Source organism: Rhopalosiphum maidis, chromosome 2 (genome assembly GCF_003676215.2).
Source record: "Rhopalosiphum maidis isolate BTI-1 chromosome 2, ASM367621v3, whole genome shotgun sequence".
Classification (NCBI taxonomy): domain Eukaryota; kingdom Metazoa; phylum Arthropoda; class Insecta; order Hemiptera; family Aphididae; genus Rhopalosiphum; species Rhopalosiphum maidis.
The window spans coordinates 10,668,115-10,684,153 of record NC_040878.1 but is presented as its reverse complement, the minus strand read 5'-3'; the positions used below and the strand labels follow the sequence as shown (position 1 = coordinate 10,684,153).

The window sequence follows — 16,039 nt, the reverse complement described above, 5'->3', positions numbered from 1 at the left end:
ATATTATACTATCACAAAGGCTGGCCCGAGCCTGCGTTGCTATACATATGAATAATACGTATAGGTACACGTATATTGTGTATACTATGATGATATCGTAGACGACGTTCGACGGCCGTCTACATAATGATGGCCGCCGACCCACAAAAGGGTTTACGCGGTGCACGTACCCCACCGAAACGGTCGTGGAAACTGACAAAAAATCCGTCTAGTCATCCGCTTCGGGAGATTCCGGGGTTGCGACACGCGGCCCGCGACGCATAATATAATAACGTTGTGCATCATACAGTACTATTATACAAACCGTACCTATATGATATATACGCGTTTACTCGATATTTTATATAATAACAAGAGCCGGCGCGACACAATGCGCGCGTTGCATTATAATAACATTATAAAAGTCGCCCATTTGCTGCAGCGAACTGTACAGGTGCAGTTGCATTATTATAATATAATATGCAAAAATGACAAACTCATCGGTGCCGCCCGGCCCGCGTACAAATGCACTGCTTATAGTGCAATACAACCCTTTCCGGTACGGCACGTCACCGCGATAATAGTATGCGTTATAACTGTCGCTAACGGGTCGCAATCAAATGTGTATTAAGACCGTCGACACCGCCACCACCGCCGCCTCATGCCACTAATATTGAATTATCGCAATATTATAAGGATAATAGTGTTATTGTAATGACACGATTAGAAAAACAATAAAACCGTGCAGTCACGGTGAACGACGTGTTGTCGTGTGAATAAAAAATTCATAACATTAATATCGACAGCATCCGTCGTCGATCCGTTGCTCTATTCAAATTCGCGAACGCGCCATACAAACGATAATGTTTTAATAACAAATAAAATGACAAGAAGGGGAAAATCGGCGAATTTATTTTTGTCCATATGCGCGCGTTCATTGTTTTTTAACTGTTTTTATTTTCATTCATATTATTATAATAAATTGTATATCATGTTTTTATGTATTCAAGATTTAACGATTAAAATGATAATACTGTGATAGGTAGGTAATCTATAATAATATTATATTTTACACACCTCGAAACAATTTAAATTATATGTAGTTCATATGATTTGCATTGATATTATATGATACAGTTCTAGAGACAGTTTTCATTTCTCAGTCACATACTTGAACTCTTCTTAAGCTTCGCAAATCATAATTAACTAAATTACATCCCAATATGTGTGGTGCTTTTTGTAGAAATATATGGTTTGAGTTAAAGAAATATTATGCTAATGTTTATTTTTGTGAAGAAAATACCTTTTTTTAATTGCTTTACTTATTTCCGACACCGTTGTTAATTAATCTTAGGTAATTAATTTTTATCTTTGGAGATGTTGAACCGCAATTTTAAAAAGAAAAACCACAACTAACAACTACAATTACGTGCAACACCATTTGGTAGTATCGCGTTCATAATGAATATAAAATATAAATAATACATGGATCGTGTATGATTATCGATATACGCGTAATTTATTCGCACAAAACATTACTATAGAATACGAGTACACAATTATTTATTTTCTGCCAGTATTTATGACACTGTTTTTCAATATATCAAAAACAAATATTAAAAACAAAACGTTTTAGATTTTCGATATAATATAATTTACTTACTTTAGATCTTAGATCTATGATGAGGAAATGGAACGTATACGTATAATATAATATTGGTCATATAGAGTAGAGTTTTGCTCCTTGCCTTTACACCCTCGCATCACTTTTGACAAAATCATACAATCACGTCAAAAGTATTGTTGGAAACGCGATAATGTGACTAAAAATCAAACCAAAAATTCTAATTATTTCGCATAGGCACACTCAAATTCTAATATGGTATCAATAGTAGCTATCAGATACAAATTTCTTGATGTCTGTTTAGCTTTTGAACAGACTTATTTTGAAGGAGGTCACATCGTTATATTGTTTTTTTATCGAGGACACTGCATGGTTATTTATGTTTAGGATTATTAATGGAATATTAACGACTTTTGACAACGGTATATTATCGTACGTATTTATATACATATATAATATATATATATATATATATTATCGTAAAATATTTTCTAATATTAATTGATTGACATTTGATAAAATATTAAAAATCTTTGATAATAAACGAAAATCCTAGACAAAACGGTCTCGTAAACTTAAAATATTTAAACACACTAATAACAATAATTACATTACACGAAACAAACTTCATAGTTAATAATCAATATAGACTCCATGGCGCATTCAATTTGGACTTTCAGAATCTGCGGGTGCCTGTATCCTTTCGATTTGTACTGTAGTATCTCCGTGCTTCGGGTCTGCCGTCGCCGGGTTGGCTTCACTCATTTTAATCACCTCATTTTCCACCAACGAGGCGGTCTCGATCAAGTCGCTTTTGATCGAGGGCGGAGTTCCTTTGTTAAAGTACAGCGTCGACCACAGACGGTTTGGCATGGTGACGATTCGCAGGTTTACGCCGTACTGGCTCATGTGTGTATACTGGTCGTTGGTCATCTTCTCCAAGTCTTCGATCTTCACCAGAAGATCCAGGTTCGGATCTTTGATCAGCGGCGTCTTCTTCCAGATGCCCATCTGCCGGAAAAACTCGTCGTTGGTCAGGATACTGTGACACTGGTCTGCAATGTACTCTTCTAAATTTCTGCTCAATTCTGTCACGCTCATTATCAACGACTTTGGGTACTGCTGTTCCCTCAAGTGCTGTATTTCGTCGTACTGCGTGACGTTTATGGCCTCCCAGTAGAGACGAAACAGGGCGGTCAGGTCGTCGTCGGGAACGGCGGCCAGCAGGTCCATGTACGCGGCTGCGTTCTTTTTCAGTGCGTCGGCCGCGGTCAGCACGACTATCGCATCGGCTTCCTTGGTTACCATCAACAAAATGCTGGACAATTGGAACAACACTCGCCGGAACGTGTAGCACGACAGCGCCCGGCGCACGGCCTTTGCCGCGTACTCGACGAACGACCGGATGCCGCTGTAATGCGAGACCACCGTGGCCACGATTTCGCGGACGTTGTACACGGTCGTATTGTCGTGTTTGTCGTCGTTCTCGTGCCCGGCGGCCCGTTTGATGACCTGTGGCGCGGCGAACGCGCGCCCCATGTACGGTGGCTCGCCAAGCCCCTTGATCGGTTCCTGCAGCACGTCCATCCACTGTTCCTCGTACAACATCACGTGCTCGATCAGCTGCTTCTGGTCCATGTTGGGCCGGTACACCCGGCTCGGTTTGCTCCGCGGAAACTCCGCCGTTTCCTCCACGGCCACCGCGAACGCGGCCACCAACAACAGTCCGGTTACACCTTTACCGGCGTACATTATCATCGCCATTGTCGTCGTCCAACGTCTTTGGCGGAACAGGTTTCTTGTCTGTGACGCGATTTGACGACGGTTGGCGGCAGAATGCGCGCGGCCATCGACGAACACACAAGCTCGGCCGACCGCCGCGTAAACACATGTGTTTGAACAGCGTGTCGCGCTCGCGGTACCGAATTATTTTGCCGCAATGCACGACGCCGGTGCGTTTATCGTTCGATTTCGTTTTGCGCGAATCGATTCCGAACGAGAAACCGTATTTCATACTACAACAACTGCGCGATAATAATATACTCGTACAGTCCGCGTGCCAATTTAGGGGTGGCCATAAGACCGGCATAAAAGTTAAAGTCAAGTTCAAAAAAAATAATCGCGTTCAAAAAGTGTTCACTTAACTTGTTCAATGATCATAGTTTGTATTTTAATTTCAAAGACTACGAGAAAATAATATGTTAAGTCAAAAACTATATACATCAGTACACATCTGTCATAGAAGTTAAAGCTAATGATCTAATTCATTTGTTTGTACTTCATAACTTTACATACAATTATTTAAGTATATAATACAAATAAGTATTTCTTAAATCTATAGTTTAATTGACGTGAATGTCTAATGCTCTAATTTCCTAAACCACTTCAGATGCAAGTATGCAATAAGAAGGAATGATATTGCAGGAATGCATTTTTTATAAAATATCACGTCGTAATTTAAAAAAAAGTTACACAATCACTATACATGTGTTATCAGGTGGCAATTAAAATAAAAAAAATCGACGAACTTCTTTTTAACTGAATTCAGTTAATATTTTCTCCATAATATTAAATTTAAGTTTTTACAGTTAAACACCCTACCTATATTTTTGTTGACTATATTGACTTACGCCTTAGCGTTCTTAACATTCATTTCACTTAACAAGCTCAAGTTAATTATTTTCATTACTTTTGCCAAAAAATTCACGTTACCATTATTGAATGTTGTTATGTTACTAAGGTTTTTCGGTTAAGTATATTTCTTTATTCCATATGAATTTAATTTGTCACGAATTCACGATTATACTTTTAATTGTATGTGTTATTCTTAAATTCGTATTTGTGAACATAAAATACAGTACACTTCACTTTCCAACGTATTTGCCAAAACTTTCTGACCAGTAGCTTGACAAAATCCTACGACAACGGAATTGATATGCTAGTATTAAAACATTTTTTTATTATTTTTATTGGACCTCGGCAACTATAAACATTTTCTGTGGAATTTTTGTTACGATAGGGTACAGAACGGTAGGTTTTTGGAACACGTCTTCGTTATTTGGGACATGGTGTCGTCGCTAAGTAACCGGGTGGTCTCCCATCCAAGAGGTAGTAAAGCCTGATGGTTGTTGACCACAGCACCATTCAGTGATTGCGTCCAAACACTACGCTATACTATGCCACTAATATTAATATTGTTCATTGTGGTCAAATATTTACAACATGTAATATAGTAGAGCCTCAATAGTCCAGACCCCGATAATCCGGTGAACACGATAGTCCGGACAGCATATAAATCCATTTATTCGTAAATTTAATGAACTTAAATAGTTTATTTGGAATTCTCGGAACCCAATTAATGTATAAAATATTGTTATCGACAAAAACAATTTAGTCATTTTTATTATCTATCTATTAATTTACCTATTTTTGTAATTTAAAGTGCAATAAATATAATGGTGGCGGAAATAAAAAATAAAAATCTTAGTTATTTTAGTAGGTTATCATGAAAAGCCTCTGGGGTAATCCGGACGATGCTCGATCTGAATTCGTCCGTACTATCGATGCTCTACTGTATATATATAAACAATTCATAAATAAAATATCTCTCGATTTATGAATCATTTTTATACTGTTTGTCAATGTGTAGACATGTTGTACGATTATTGTTTATTATTGTTTTTTTTTTTTGTATACCGATGTCATTGTTTAGAAATTTAATTTTTAAAATAAAAATCGTTTTATTGATTTAATTTTTTTAATTATCATGGCTATTTTCATTATAACAACTAAAAGCAATCAACAGTTATCGATATAGAATAGGTATAGTAGAATATAAAATAATTTATACTCGCGTAAGATGTAATAAAAAAAATAAACATAATATGTATATTAAATAATTATAATCCTTAAATAAACATTATTTACAGATTTTTAATATTCGATTCGTTTAGTAACAATTTTATTTTTCTTTCTTTTGATTTACTTCGAGAAGGTAATTTTCAAATAACTGTTTCCAAACGTCCAATGACATTTTTCCGAGGAGTAGGTCGTCGAATACCTTGCGCGATATCACTCTCAACTGGTGTGCTTTTTTCAATATTTTATGCTGTGGAACATCATCAGCTGGCAGAGTGGACGATGATGGATCGTCCGTTTGGTAAGTGACGACCTCATCCTCGGAATACGCTAAGTCGAAACTGACGGATTTCTTAGTGTCCCGGTCATACCAAACGGTTGGTGATGCCTCGTCGCAATATAAAACGATATCGGTATCCAATCTATCAATCAAAATTTTGGCTTCACTGTTAATGCGTCTTAAGTACTTATCTTTTGTCTCCTTATTGATTTGCATCGAATTATTTTTGTACTGAACCAGTTGTTTTCTGAAGGCATCATACAATTTGGCCAACGAAATCAGGTTGGTGAGATTCACGCCGACTGTGGCCAACCGGTCGGCAATCAAGTGGTAATCTTCCACCAGGCGTTCTAGGTGTTTGTCGATTTCGTTTACCGGCCAATCATTTTCTATCATCGTTATTGCAGACAATTGTATGCTGGCGTGCTTGTTTAATAGACACTGGACCGAATAACCTATCAACTTTACGGCAAACGCCACGTACATATCTGAGTAAAAGCAGTGTTCCTTTACCAACTTTATAGCATGGAGCGTGTCCACCTTACCTTCAATGCTCCACATTGACGGACAGAACTCCTTGACCAGATCTGCTTCTGTCAGTACGTCTATTTTGAGCTTTTCATTCCAAATGGGTGACCACTCATCGTCGAGGGCCATCACGTTATCCAACAGCTCTAAATTTTCTCGGTACGTGACCGGAAGTTCATCCATGAACTGGCCGATCTCTGCTTTCGTCTCGAGCACGTTGCCGCCGCCACCGTACGTTAAGGGTAGTAGCAGCAGTAGCAACATCAGTGGCAGTGACGGATCTGAAGTGGCGTGACTACTGCTGTGGTCTAGCATCGTCATCGTTACGTTGACAATTCAGCAGACGATTTTTAAAAAATCACAGTGTTTTTCTGGTGACTTATCAACGACGTTCTCGGTTACTGTGTTTTCGAATATTAGGCAAAATTTTATATGATTTAAAATTCAACAAAATAAAGTACATATTGCGTAGAAAAAATAATAAGAAGAAAAACAAGTTTTGTTTGCACAGCTTTTTAATTTTTACACGCAAAACTGTATACAAATCACTACCGTGGTCTGATACATCGAATCGATATTTAAACGATCTACTAAATCTACTTTTTACGGAAAATATCACAAATAGAGGTACATTATGACATATTTATATATGTACTATTTGTTTCCTCCCTCTGTCTCACTCTCTATATTTATTTATTTATTGTAACACAACGGATCTTATCTTGTGTTGTTAGCTTATTATTTTATCTGATATCAAACTTAAAGTTAAGAATACAAGTATATTAGAATGTTTTATTATGATATTTCAATTTGTGTTAGGTTACGAGTATAAAATATATTTCTGTTCAAAAATATGAAATTTAATAATTCAATTTTTTCGTATGCAACGTACTTATACAGATAATGTTCATACATTTAAAATTAATAATAGTTCACTCTAATATTAAAGCTAACAACACAAATTTGTTTCAGCTTAAACCAAACTTTTCATTATGATGTGAATTTCCATAAAAGAGAGTAAAAATAGTGTACTGACATCCTCTAATACTCTAATATTAAAAAGAATGATAAAATGACGATGTAAAGTCAAAGTAAAAATATAGTGTATGGAAAATTATAGTGTACACAATAACTAAATAAAAAATAATGTAACTTCTGATTTTAAAATGTTTAAATATTATATGAAAGCAATTTCCCGACATATTTCATGGCACTGAATTGTGCTCATGTATGTGCGGGTCACAGTGTTTTTCCATTTTCTATTTTGGTTAATACAGGGAATTTAAAAATTTGGTATCCTTACTGGAAGCTTATATACATACACGTATAATATATATTAGACGGAGATGTTTATTTCAATTGGTACAAATTTGATAATTTTAATAATAAATTTAACCCTAATTTATTCGTTGTCTGTTAACAATCGATAATACCGGTCATCTGTTGACTGATCAAAATTTAAAATATTATGCAATGTCGTTCTAATATAATAGTTTTAAACGTCGTTTGATTTATTACTTAAAAATATATTTTATGCATAAGACTAAATACATAGGATACAACCTATTTTAAACTGTTATTGTAAATAGCATATAATAATAAAATGAGTATCGGCATTTGTATAGGCTTACCATAAATATATTAATACTTTAAATTGTTTTACGAAACATTGTTACAAACGTGCACATATTTTTTTATATCAAAACGATATGCAACGTTCAAACAACTCTAGTTTGATTAAATAATCTAATAGTCAAACGAGGTTAAATACTATTAACTCTTTTGGTGACATATACCAAAAATATACACCCTTACAAATGTTGTATATCTACATTTTTATTGGTTATGTAGGCATACGTATTGTTAGTGATACTTAAAAACGCCTACAATAAAACCACCTAAGTGAATATACAATAGCCAATAACATATATTTGCTCGTTCATAGTTTTAAAAAATAATCACAATTTGAAAACCAATCGGACCTCTTTTATGAAGTTATAAGGCCATACATAATTGAATAATTTATATCTTGCATAGTTTAGCACGTCAAATTAACATATTATATTCGAATATTAGAATAATTTTGAAAATACTCTTTTAAATCTTTACTACTGTTGTAGAACTGTTATATTTTACAATCGAATTGTCGAATTGTAATCATTTTAGTTCAATTATACTTGAGTTAATAAAGATAATAGTTCATTGCACTTGGGTTCAATCAGAACAGTTTTGTATAATATTATGACGTCATAACACACTTTTTTATGATTTCTATAAAAAATAATTTAATTTAACAATATATACTTTTAGTATAAAATTAAAAAGTATAAAAATAATAATTAGTACGCCGATTACTGTATTTGAAGTATAAGGGAAACCAATGTCTTACATAGTTTTAATTAACATTATTTTTTGAACGTCTGTTAAAAAACTCAATTGCAGTTCGATCATTATACCTATTTTTAACCTAAGTACAATTTGACTATACCGCAACAGTCAGTGGTGCCTTGGGCTATAATCGTTGACTTCAAACAGTGTTAGCAACTAGTCACCTGCAGTAGCACCAAACCAGTTACAAGTCAGATAACTAGGTTATGTAACCAAATTACGACAAATGTATAAAGACGACATTAAATGTATCGAATACTGCGTATTGCATTATGCCATCCTTGGTATCAGAATAATAATAAATTAATTTAGGTATTTTTAAAAACATTTTAACAATTTTTATGATAGATCAAGCTACATCTAGACTACCAAATTTTTCAACAACCGATACAAATAATCTTATGAAATTATCTAATATTTAGTATATTATGATTTATTTATATTTTATTAATAAGCTTAGTCGTAAATTAAAATATAACAATTATAGATGTTTGTATTTTGTAAACACCATATAACGGCATAATTATATAATATAAATACACGTAACACGTTTCTACGATGTTTCGTTAAAATTAAATCAACTTAAAACTTAAGTATTATGAATATAATGTGCATCATACATTGGCGTTATGGAATTGCGCATATTATAACTGTTATTAAACTAACATACAAAAAAATTGCGCACTTATTATTTCTACTCCTCTAATTATATATAGGTTCACCACCTAACTTATAGTAATAGATTTTTTTGAAACAATTTTAATTTCTTTTACTAAAGTTATATAAAATGTCAAACCATAAGGTCTTGGACATACCACCGTTGATCCATGGTATACTACCAAAGTCATCATTGATCTTTTCCCGGCTGCTTACGATCATAGCTTTGAATGTTTTGTCAGGTATATTGAATGAGTTACTGGTTTTATACAATTTTTGGTTAATTTTGAATCCTAGCATTGCTGCAATCTCCATTTCCGGAGGTGATTTTACATCATCACTAAATGTGGGTTTCTCGACACAGTTGTGCTTCACATAATCCAGCATTAATTGGTTCCTTTCGTACAACTGACTAGTGTACTGAGCTTTCACTGATCTACTGATTGTTTTGCTCGTCGCCTGGTATATTTCGAAGAAACTAAGCGTGTTCAGAAATTGAAGGTCAGAAAACTGAAGCGCGCCCATCGTCATTATTATCGGCTCGAGAGACAGCTTACTTTTTCTTGACCAGCTCATAGCCTTACTCTGTACCTGTTTTCGGCCCATCTCCACGCGAATCAAATAGTTGAGATGCACCAAGTGCTTGTAAAGGAGACACTTGTATGACATCTTTAGTACATCCAGGCCCATGTCCAGGATGCTGCCCACCACGAACCGCCGCTTGGATAGTATGTTTCTAATAAACGTGTACGGTGTAATTTGGATCTGCGTGTCTGTTTTGGGTGGTTCGGACGTATTTTCTACGTGGGCCGCCTCCGACTTCGACTCACCCGTGACGGGCGCCTCGTCTTGCGTGTTAACCAGAAGCTCATCTTCGATGATGTGCTTATAATAAGTATCGCCCATCGTGTAGTGGACTTTCTCCAGTAATATCGGCCTCCACAAATAGTCATGTTTGACAACCGAAGACAGTAATTCCAACTTTTTGTCATACACCGACATCGGGATGGTTCCAATCGCTGAACAAAAGCACGCCAACAAGGCCATGGTCTGAAGACACAGGTGCAACATGGCGAAGGTGGTACGGAATGGTTATCACCGTGTCGGGTTCTCAGTACTGATTTCGCTGCGGGCTTGGCGGTGGACGAACACAGTGTACCGGATTTGGACACGCCGTAGTAGTGTCGTGGTTAGGTTAGTGTGAACACTTGTCGATTATGGCTGCCACGGAATGTGCGAGTACCCGTATTGAGCAAACACGGCTCGAAAAACAAATCGGAATCGCGATTGCGAAACTTGCGAAAAACAAAATGTCGCCACGACCCGTTCTGTGTACAAAAAACTCCGTACGAAATGATTGCGCAAGATATAATAGGCAAACATTGTTATTTGATCAAGTGCAGTTCTTTACGCTGTAAACGGAGAAGCTTTTAAGGAACGAATCAATTCATTTATTTTCACATTTTTCTGTTCAGTTAAAATATGTAAAAATATATCCATCCGAATTCGATTTAGATACTCTATGTTACGTAGTAGGACTAGAATTTGTTTGCATTGGCATGCTTTCTGCAAATTGTTATCACTGCATTTGTTTTTAATATCTATGAATCAAGTTATATAAAGCAAATAGAATTTATTTTATTTTGCAAAATTATATTGCATATTTTGAATAAAATGCATACTGTTTCAACTATAAATAAGTAAAGGGAATGTTTTATAATGTATATTAGTAAGAGAAAAAAAAATATTTTCAACTAAATATCTAGTTTACAATAAACATTAATATAATTTATATCAAATCTTAAATTTCACTATACCCATAGTACAACTTCAATGGTAGATTCAATTCAATATTAAAGATAATTATACAGATACATTACCTAAAGTAAAATTTATTTATTTATTTTGTAATTGTCGTCGTTGAGTACTGTTAGCGAATATAATTAATTTTAGAAATTACAAAAACTATAATGTTTCATGTTATAAATTGAAATAGTTAAAAATAGTTTTTTTTTTTTTGGATTTTAAAACTTTTAAAAATGTAATTTTTGCATTTTAAAAGGAATATTTTATTGCGATAATTGTTATTGTATATTGTACCATTTTTTTTATTAAATTCCAGCCCTAATACAAAGTTTATAACTGTAAACGTATAATAATCACTGCAAGTGCACCTAACTTAAAAAAAAGTTGATCAAAAAATATTTTGTAGTGCATTTAGGCCCTATATATTATATTATCTATACGCAATACTGAATATAATATATTTTCGTATTTTGAGTTTCCACACATTTTATGAAAATTCAAACACAACATTATATCTATAATTATCTACATTATTTTTAAACTATTCAGCTTAATACATTTATAGCTGTTTTTTGAGTACTCCGTGGATAAATCAAATTTTGTTAAATCTTGTTTTACATAACCTTTAAATTTTAGTGTATAAACTAACTTCCAAAATCAAATTGTATAATTGTATTATGTTATTTAATATATTTTTATAGTTTTGTATCGCTTATTTTTCTTTTATATAATCTAATAAAATTTATGATGACTAATCCATTTTCAGTTTTTTTTTTTGTTAATTTTGAGTTCAATAATTATTTCCTATAGTTTTTCAAAATACATTTAATCAATTTCAATTATTAATAGTGCTTTTCGTTGATTTAATATACTGAAATAAAGGTAAGTACGACTTTTCTATAATTTGAATATCAACTTTAGAACACCAAACAGTCACTATGAATAATACCATTATGTAAAATAAGATGAACAAAAAAGGTATTCATTTTATAGGTGTATCAAAATTCTAAATATGTTTTTATTATTGGTTTTACATATTTGAATAATTTATTCAAGATCATATTTTCCACTTAGTAATAACTATATTATACACTTTTTTTAGTTCATTTAAAATAAACATATATAATTATTAATAACGGATACTTCATATGGGTTAAAAACAATTTATTTTTATTATGAACGCGTCCGCTGTTTTTCTATGTCATTTAATTAACTTAAATATTTTGTAATTAATTATTAATTCTGTGTTCTTTTTTTTTATATAATATTACTTACTACTCGTTTCGAAAATGTACGTCTCTGAAAAACGCATATCGGTGTATTTTTATGAGTGGCTATAATTTAATGATTGTAATAATATACTTCAGTTGTTGTCATATTATAAAGTTATTCATAAAATGTGTTTAATAATAAATAACTATTTCATATTATGTTATCTTTAATTTTAACATTATTAGTATATTATATCGATGATCAGTACTTGGTAACACATTTTTTAATCTTTCACACGACATTATAATAATTTTTAAATAAGTTCTAGGTATTTTTTTTTTTTATTTATTTGTTAATCATTTCACAAAAAATAAAATATTTCTATGAATGCCATTTCATAGAAATTAACCATTATTTAGTATTAGAGTGATAATATTCTATATTTCTATATCATACTATACTAATAAAAATAATATTATAATTTAAGAATAAATAAAATAATAAAATGCGGGACACTGAAGACACTTTTATATTTATATAACATAATTTCCATTATATCCATTGGAATTCAATGTTTATTGTTTATACTATACATAGTGTAGACTGTAGACTATAATATAGATAACATATAAAACATACGGTATAGAGTATAGAATATATTATATAAATTAACTTTACAAAGTTTTAACAAAATAATCGTAAAGAATAAACGCAATGTGTCTTCATACTAAAAATATATTATTTTTTTTTTATCTGTGTCTGAATGCAGTATCTGTCGACAATTTACCGAGCTGCAATTTCTAGTCTTTTATTTTTTTTTCAACTTACGTTTTTGCTTAGTTTTTTTTTTGCTTTTTGGATTTCTTTTTTTTCTTTTTTTTCTTTTTTTCTTTCTTTTCCTTTTTTTCTTCCGGAGTTTCTTCTTTACTTGCTAATTGCAATGCTTTTATAAATCGTTTCGTCCTAGTTCCTTCAGAGCTCCTCACCATCGGCGTGTCGTCTATGAAAAATTTTATTTGTTTACTGATCGGTATGTTGTACTCGAGAATTCGTATCCAAGTGTCCATGGGCATCGCTTCGACGTCTAGCCCGTCGTAAACGTCTATCATACAGTTGACGATCTTATCGAACCGTGCCATTTTTTGTTCAAGCATGGACGCGGCCTCGTCGGACGGGGTGTTCTGGATGTTGCACTTGCTCAAGTAATCCCCGTCCGAACTGGCGACCACGTTACATCTCTTGGCGAAATCCTTGTCCACATCCTCCTTCAAAAACTTGAGCACGTTTAACTGCGTGATGTCACTGCCGTCTTCGTCCGCACTGTCGTAGTCGTACAGCCCTTTGACAAACTCGTCCAGATCGCCGTCCACTGCGGCCACCATGTCCATGAACACCACGAACGTCATGCGCACGTCGTCCAGCATTCTGTTGATTTCTTCGTGCTTCGACTTCAGTTTTTCCTCGGAGTGTGCGACCTCGTTGATTTCGTTGATCTGCGTAATCAAGAACGACACGTTGTTGTACGTGAAACACGTGAACCCGGCGCTCAACACGGACGCGGCGTAGTTGACATTCGTTCCCGACCACGGGCTCTTTTCCAACACATTTTGTAACACCAGCAAGGGCGTCGTCTCCTCGGCGTCCTTGGCCACCGGCCGGATGCGGTCCACGACCGCGCTGTTGGAAACCGTCTCGGGGAACCGCGGCAGATCGATCTCCAACAGCTTGACCTTCTGCTTGAGCACCGGCGACCACTGGGCGTCGTTGAGCAATACATGCTCGAACAGCGCCAGCCGATTGGCAAACGACGGTTCGAGGTGCTCGGCTTCCGTGTACAATCTCGCGGCGCACCGCGGCAACGACGGCCACGATACGCACGCCAGCAGCAGCACGAGCACCGCCGGCGGGCGCGTCATCATCTGTACAGATTACGTTTGGCAACAGTTGTCGGGTACTCGTGTCGTAGCGATGCGTAGCGTGCACGCGTCGACGACGAACGGTTACGTTCGATGTCGTTTTGGGAATGCGCCGCTAGGAAATCGGAATTCTTTAACGTCGCGATAATGACCGGAGCCGCTCGAAACTCCTCGCCGCTGTTCAAACACAGACGCGGTTCCCGTATTGGTTGCGAACGCGGCCCAACCGCCAAATGCCACATTGAACGAGAATTTGTTGAAAAAAAACAATCTGAAAGTTTGCAAATCGAACTTGTATAGTTATTGAACTATGCACTTCGATGCGAAGTGTCTTATTATTTTGGTACTCCAAAGCAACGCGTTTTGAATGCATAATTATTAACTTCGTGGAGTAGAACTCAAAAGCATGTGGACACTTTTAAAGCGATTTTTTTTGTTAAATTTTTGGTCGATTTATTTTTAATGAAATTTTATTAATACTCGAAACGAGTTAAAAGACTTACCACTACACCGTTTGATACGATAGGTTTTATAATGAGAATTAACTGTAGCCCAGATGACTACACATATATTTTAAAAACCAACGATTCTTTGGAAGAATTGTTCACTTTATTTAAAACCGATCGAGATAAATTATGATGTATCTAGGACCTTGCTCTGGTTTTGGTTTTTTTTAGATGGTGAACACTGTTTACTACTGTTTACAAAGAGACAAACGTTTAAGTAAATTATGCGTTTTTAAAAATAATAATAGTAATATATTTAACATTATATAAATCGAAAACTAATAAATAACAATAAAGTCTTCATGATTCAATTAATATGTGTACAAGATGTAATATATTCAATGTAGACATTTAAGACGTGTCAAATGAAAATACTACGTTTCTAAATATTCAACTAGGTGGCTTAAAAGAATTAAACTGTATTAATGTAAACAACAACTATTTAATCGATATAAAAAAATTGTTTAATATTTAAATATAATACGTTATTCTCAAACTGTCTATCTACATTAATATAAACTGCATTAAATATTAAGAAATCCCTCATTAATTAACTGCCAAGGTTCGGTGTTTATTTATGTAACCATCCTCACGATGATAATTTTATTTCATAAATAATAAATTATTTACGGTTAGGTTTTTCATTGATTTAAAAGTAACCAAATATTTAATTTTATCTGTTAGAATACAATTTTTCTGATAGAAAAAAAATATCCAACTATCAACTTTGAATTCAAAAGAACTTTTATTAGCAAATCGGATCTAGTTTGAACTTTAGTACGCAGCTATTATTTTTAGTGTTACTCAGAAGTTGTAAGTATGAGATATTGCGCCATCCACGTAGAAACTAAAGATTAAAACTAGTAATTAATTAATTGTGTTATGAGCTATAGGATAAAAGTAAACAAATTAAACTTAACTATCAAAACAAAAACTTAACTTGTAAATTATAATATTATTCAGTCATCAAACCACTACAATATTTTAATTATCAGTTCTCGTATAATTATTGGACAAATCTTAGTAATTATACTGTAAATGAACAACAAAATATAATATTTAAAGAGACGTTTATAAAATGCATTTAAAAAATAATTTTTCAATATTATTAAATAAAATACCAACAAATACTAATATCATATGATAAGTAATTTGCAAATATAATGCATATATATGCGAGTCCCCTATAAATATAAATGTAATCTAGTGCACGTGGTCTGATATTACAAACACTTGTTTTTGAATCTGTACCACTTTTAAACTAAAAAAAAAAAAAATCAAATTT

The 16,039-nt window shown here is 33.8% G+C and overlaps 3 protein-coding genes across 3 annotated transcripts; all 3 read right to left on the bottom strand.

Annotated features, from left to right (window-relative positions):
* Positions 1–2,096: 2,096 nt before the first annotated feature.
* Positions 2,097–3,461, bottom strand: LOC113553540. The gene has a single exon (XM_026956908.1). It carries the CDS (start codon positions 3,365–3,367, stop codon positions 2,267–2,269), a length of 1,101 nt encoding a protein of 366 aa, XP_026812709.1. The 5' UTR covers positions 3,368–3,461; the 3' UTR covers positions 2,097–2,266.
* A 2,031-nt stretch (positions 3,462–5,492) lies between these two features.
* LOC113553896 lies at positions 5,493–6,700 on the bottom strand. The gene has a single exon (XM_026957463.1). It carries the CDS (start codon positions 6,588–6,590, stop codon positions 5,565–5,567), a length of 1,026 nt encoding a protein of 341 aa, XP_026813264.1. The 5' UTR covers positions 6,591–6,700; the 3' UTR covers positions 5,493–5,564.
* Positions 6,701–12,689: 5,989 nt separating this feature from the next.
* On the bottom strand, positions 12,690–14,342 carry LOC113553521. Its single transcript, XM_026956889.1, has one exon. It carries the CDS (start codon positions 14,249–14,251, stop codon positions 13,169–13,171), a length of 1,083 nt encoding a protein of 360 aa, XP_026812690.1. The 5' UTR covers positions 14,252–14,342; the 3' UTR covers positions 12,690–13,168.
* Positions 14,343–16,039: the final 1,697 nt, after the last annotated feature.

What these genes read in the sequence shown, in the direction of transcription:
- LOC113553540 (XM_026956908.1), bottom strand. Translation starts at nt 3,367, where the DNA reads ATGGCGATGATAATGTACGCCGGTAAAGGTGTAACCGGACTGTTGTTG.
- LOC113553896 (XM_026957463.1), bottom strand. Translation starts at nt 6,590, where the DNA reads ATGACGATGCTAGACCACAGCAGTAGTCACGCCACTTCAGATCCGTCA.
- LOC113553521 (XM_026956889.1), bottom strand. Translation starts at nt 14,251, where the DNA reads ATGATGACGCGCCCGCCGGCGGTGCTCGTGCTGCTGCTGGCGTGCGTA.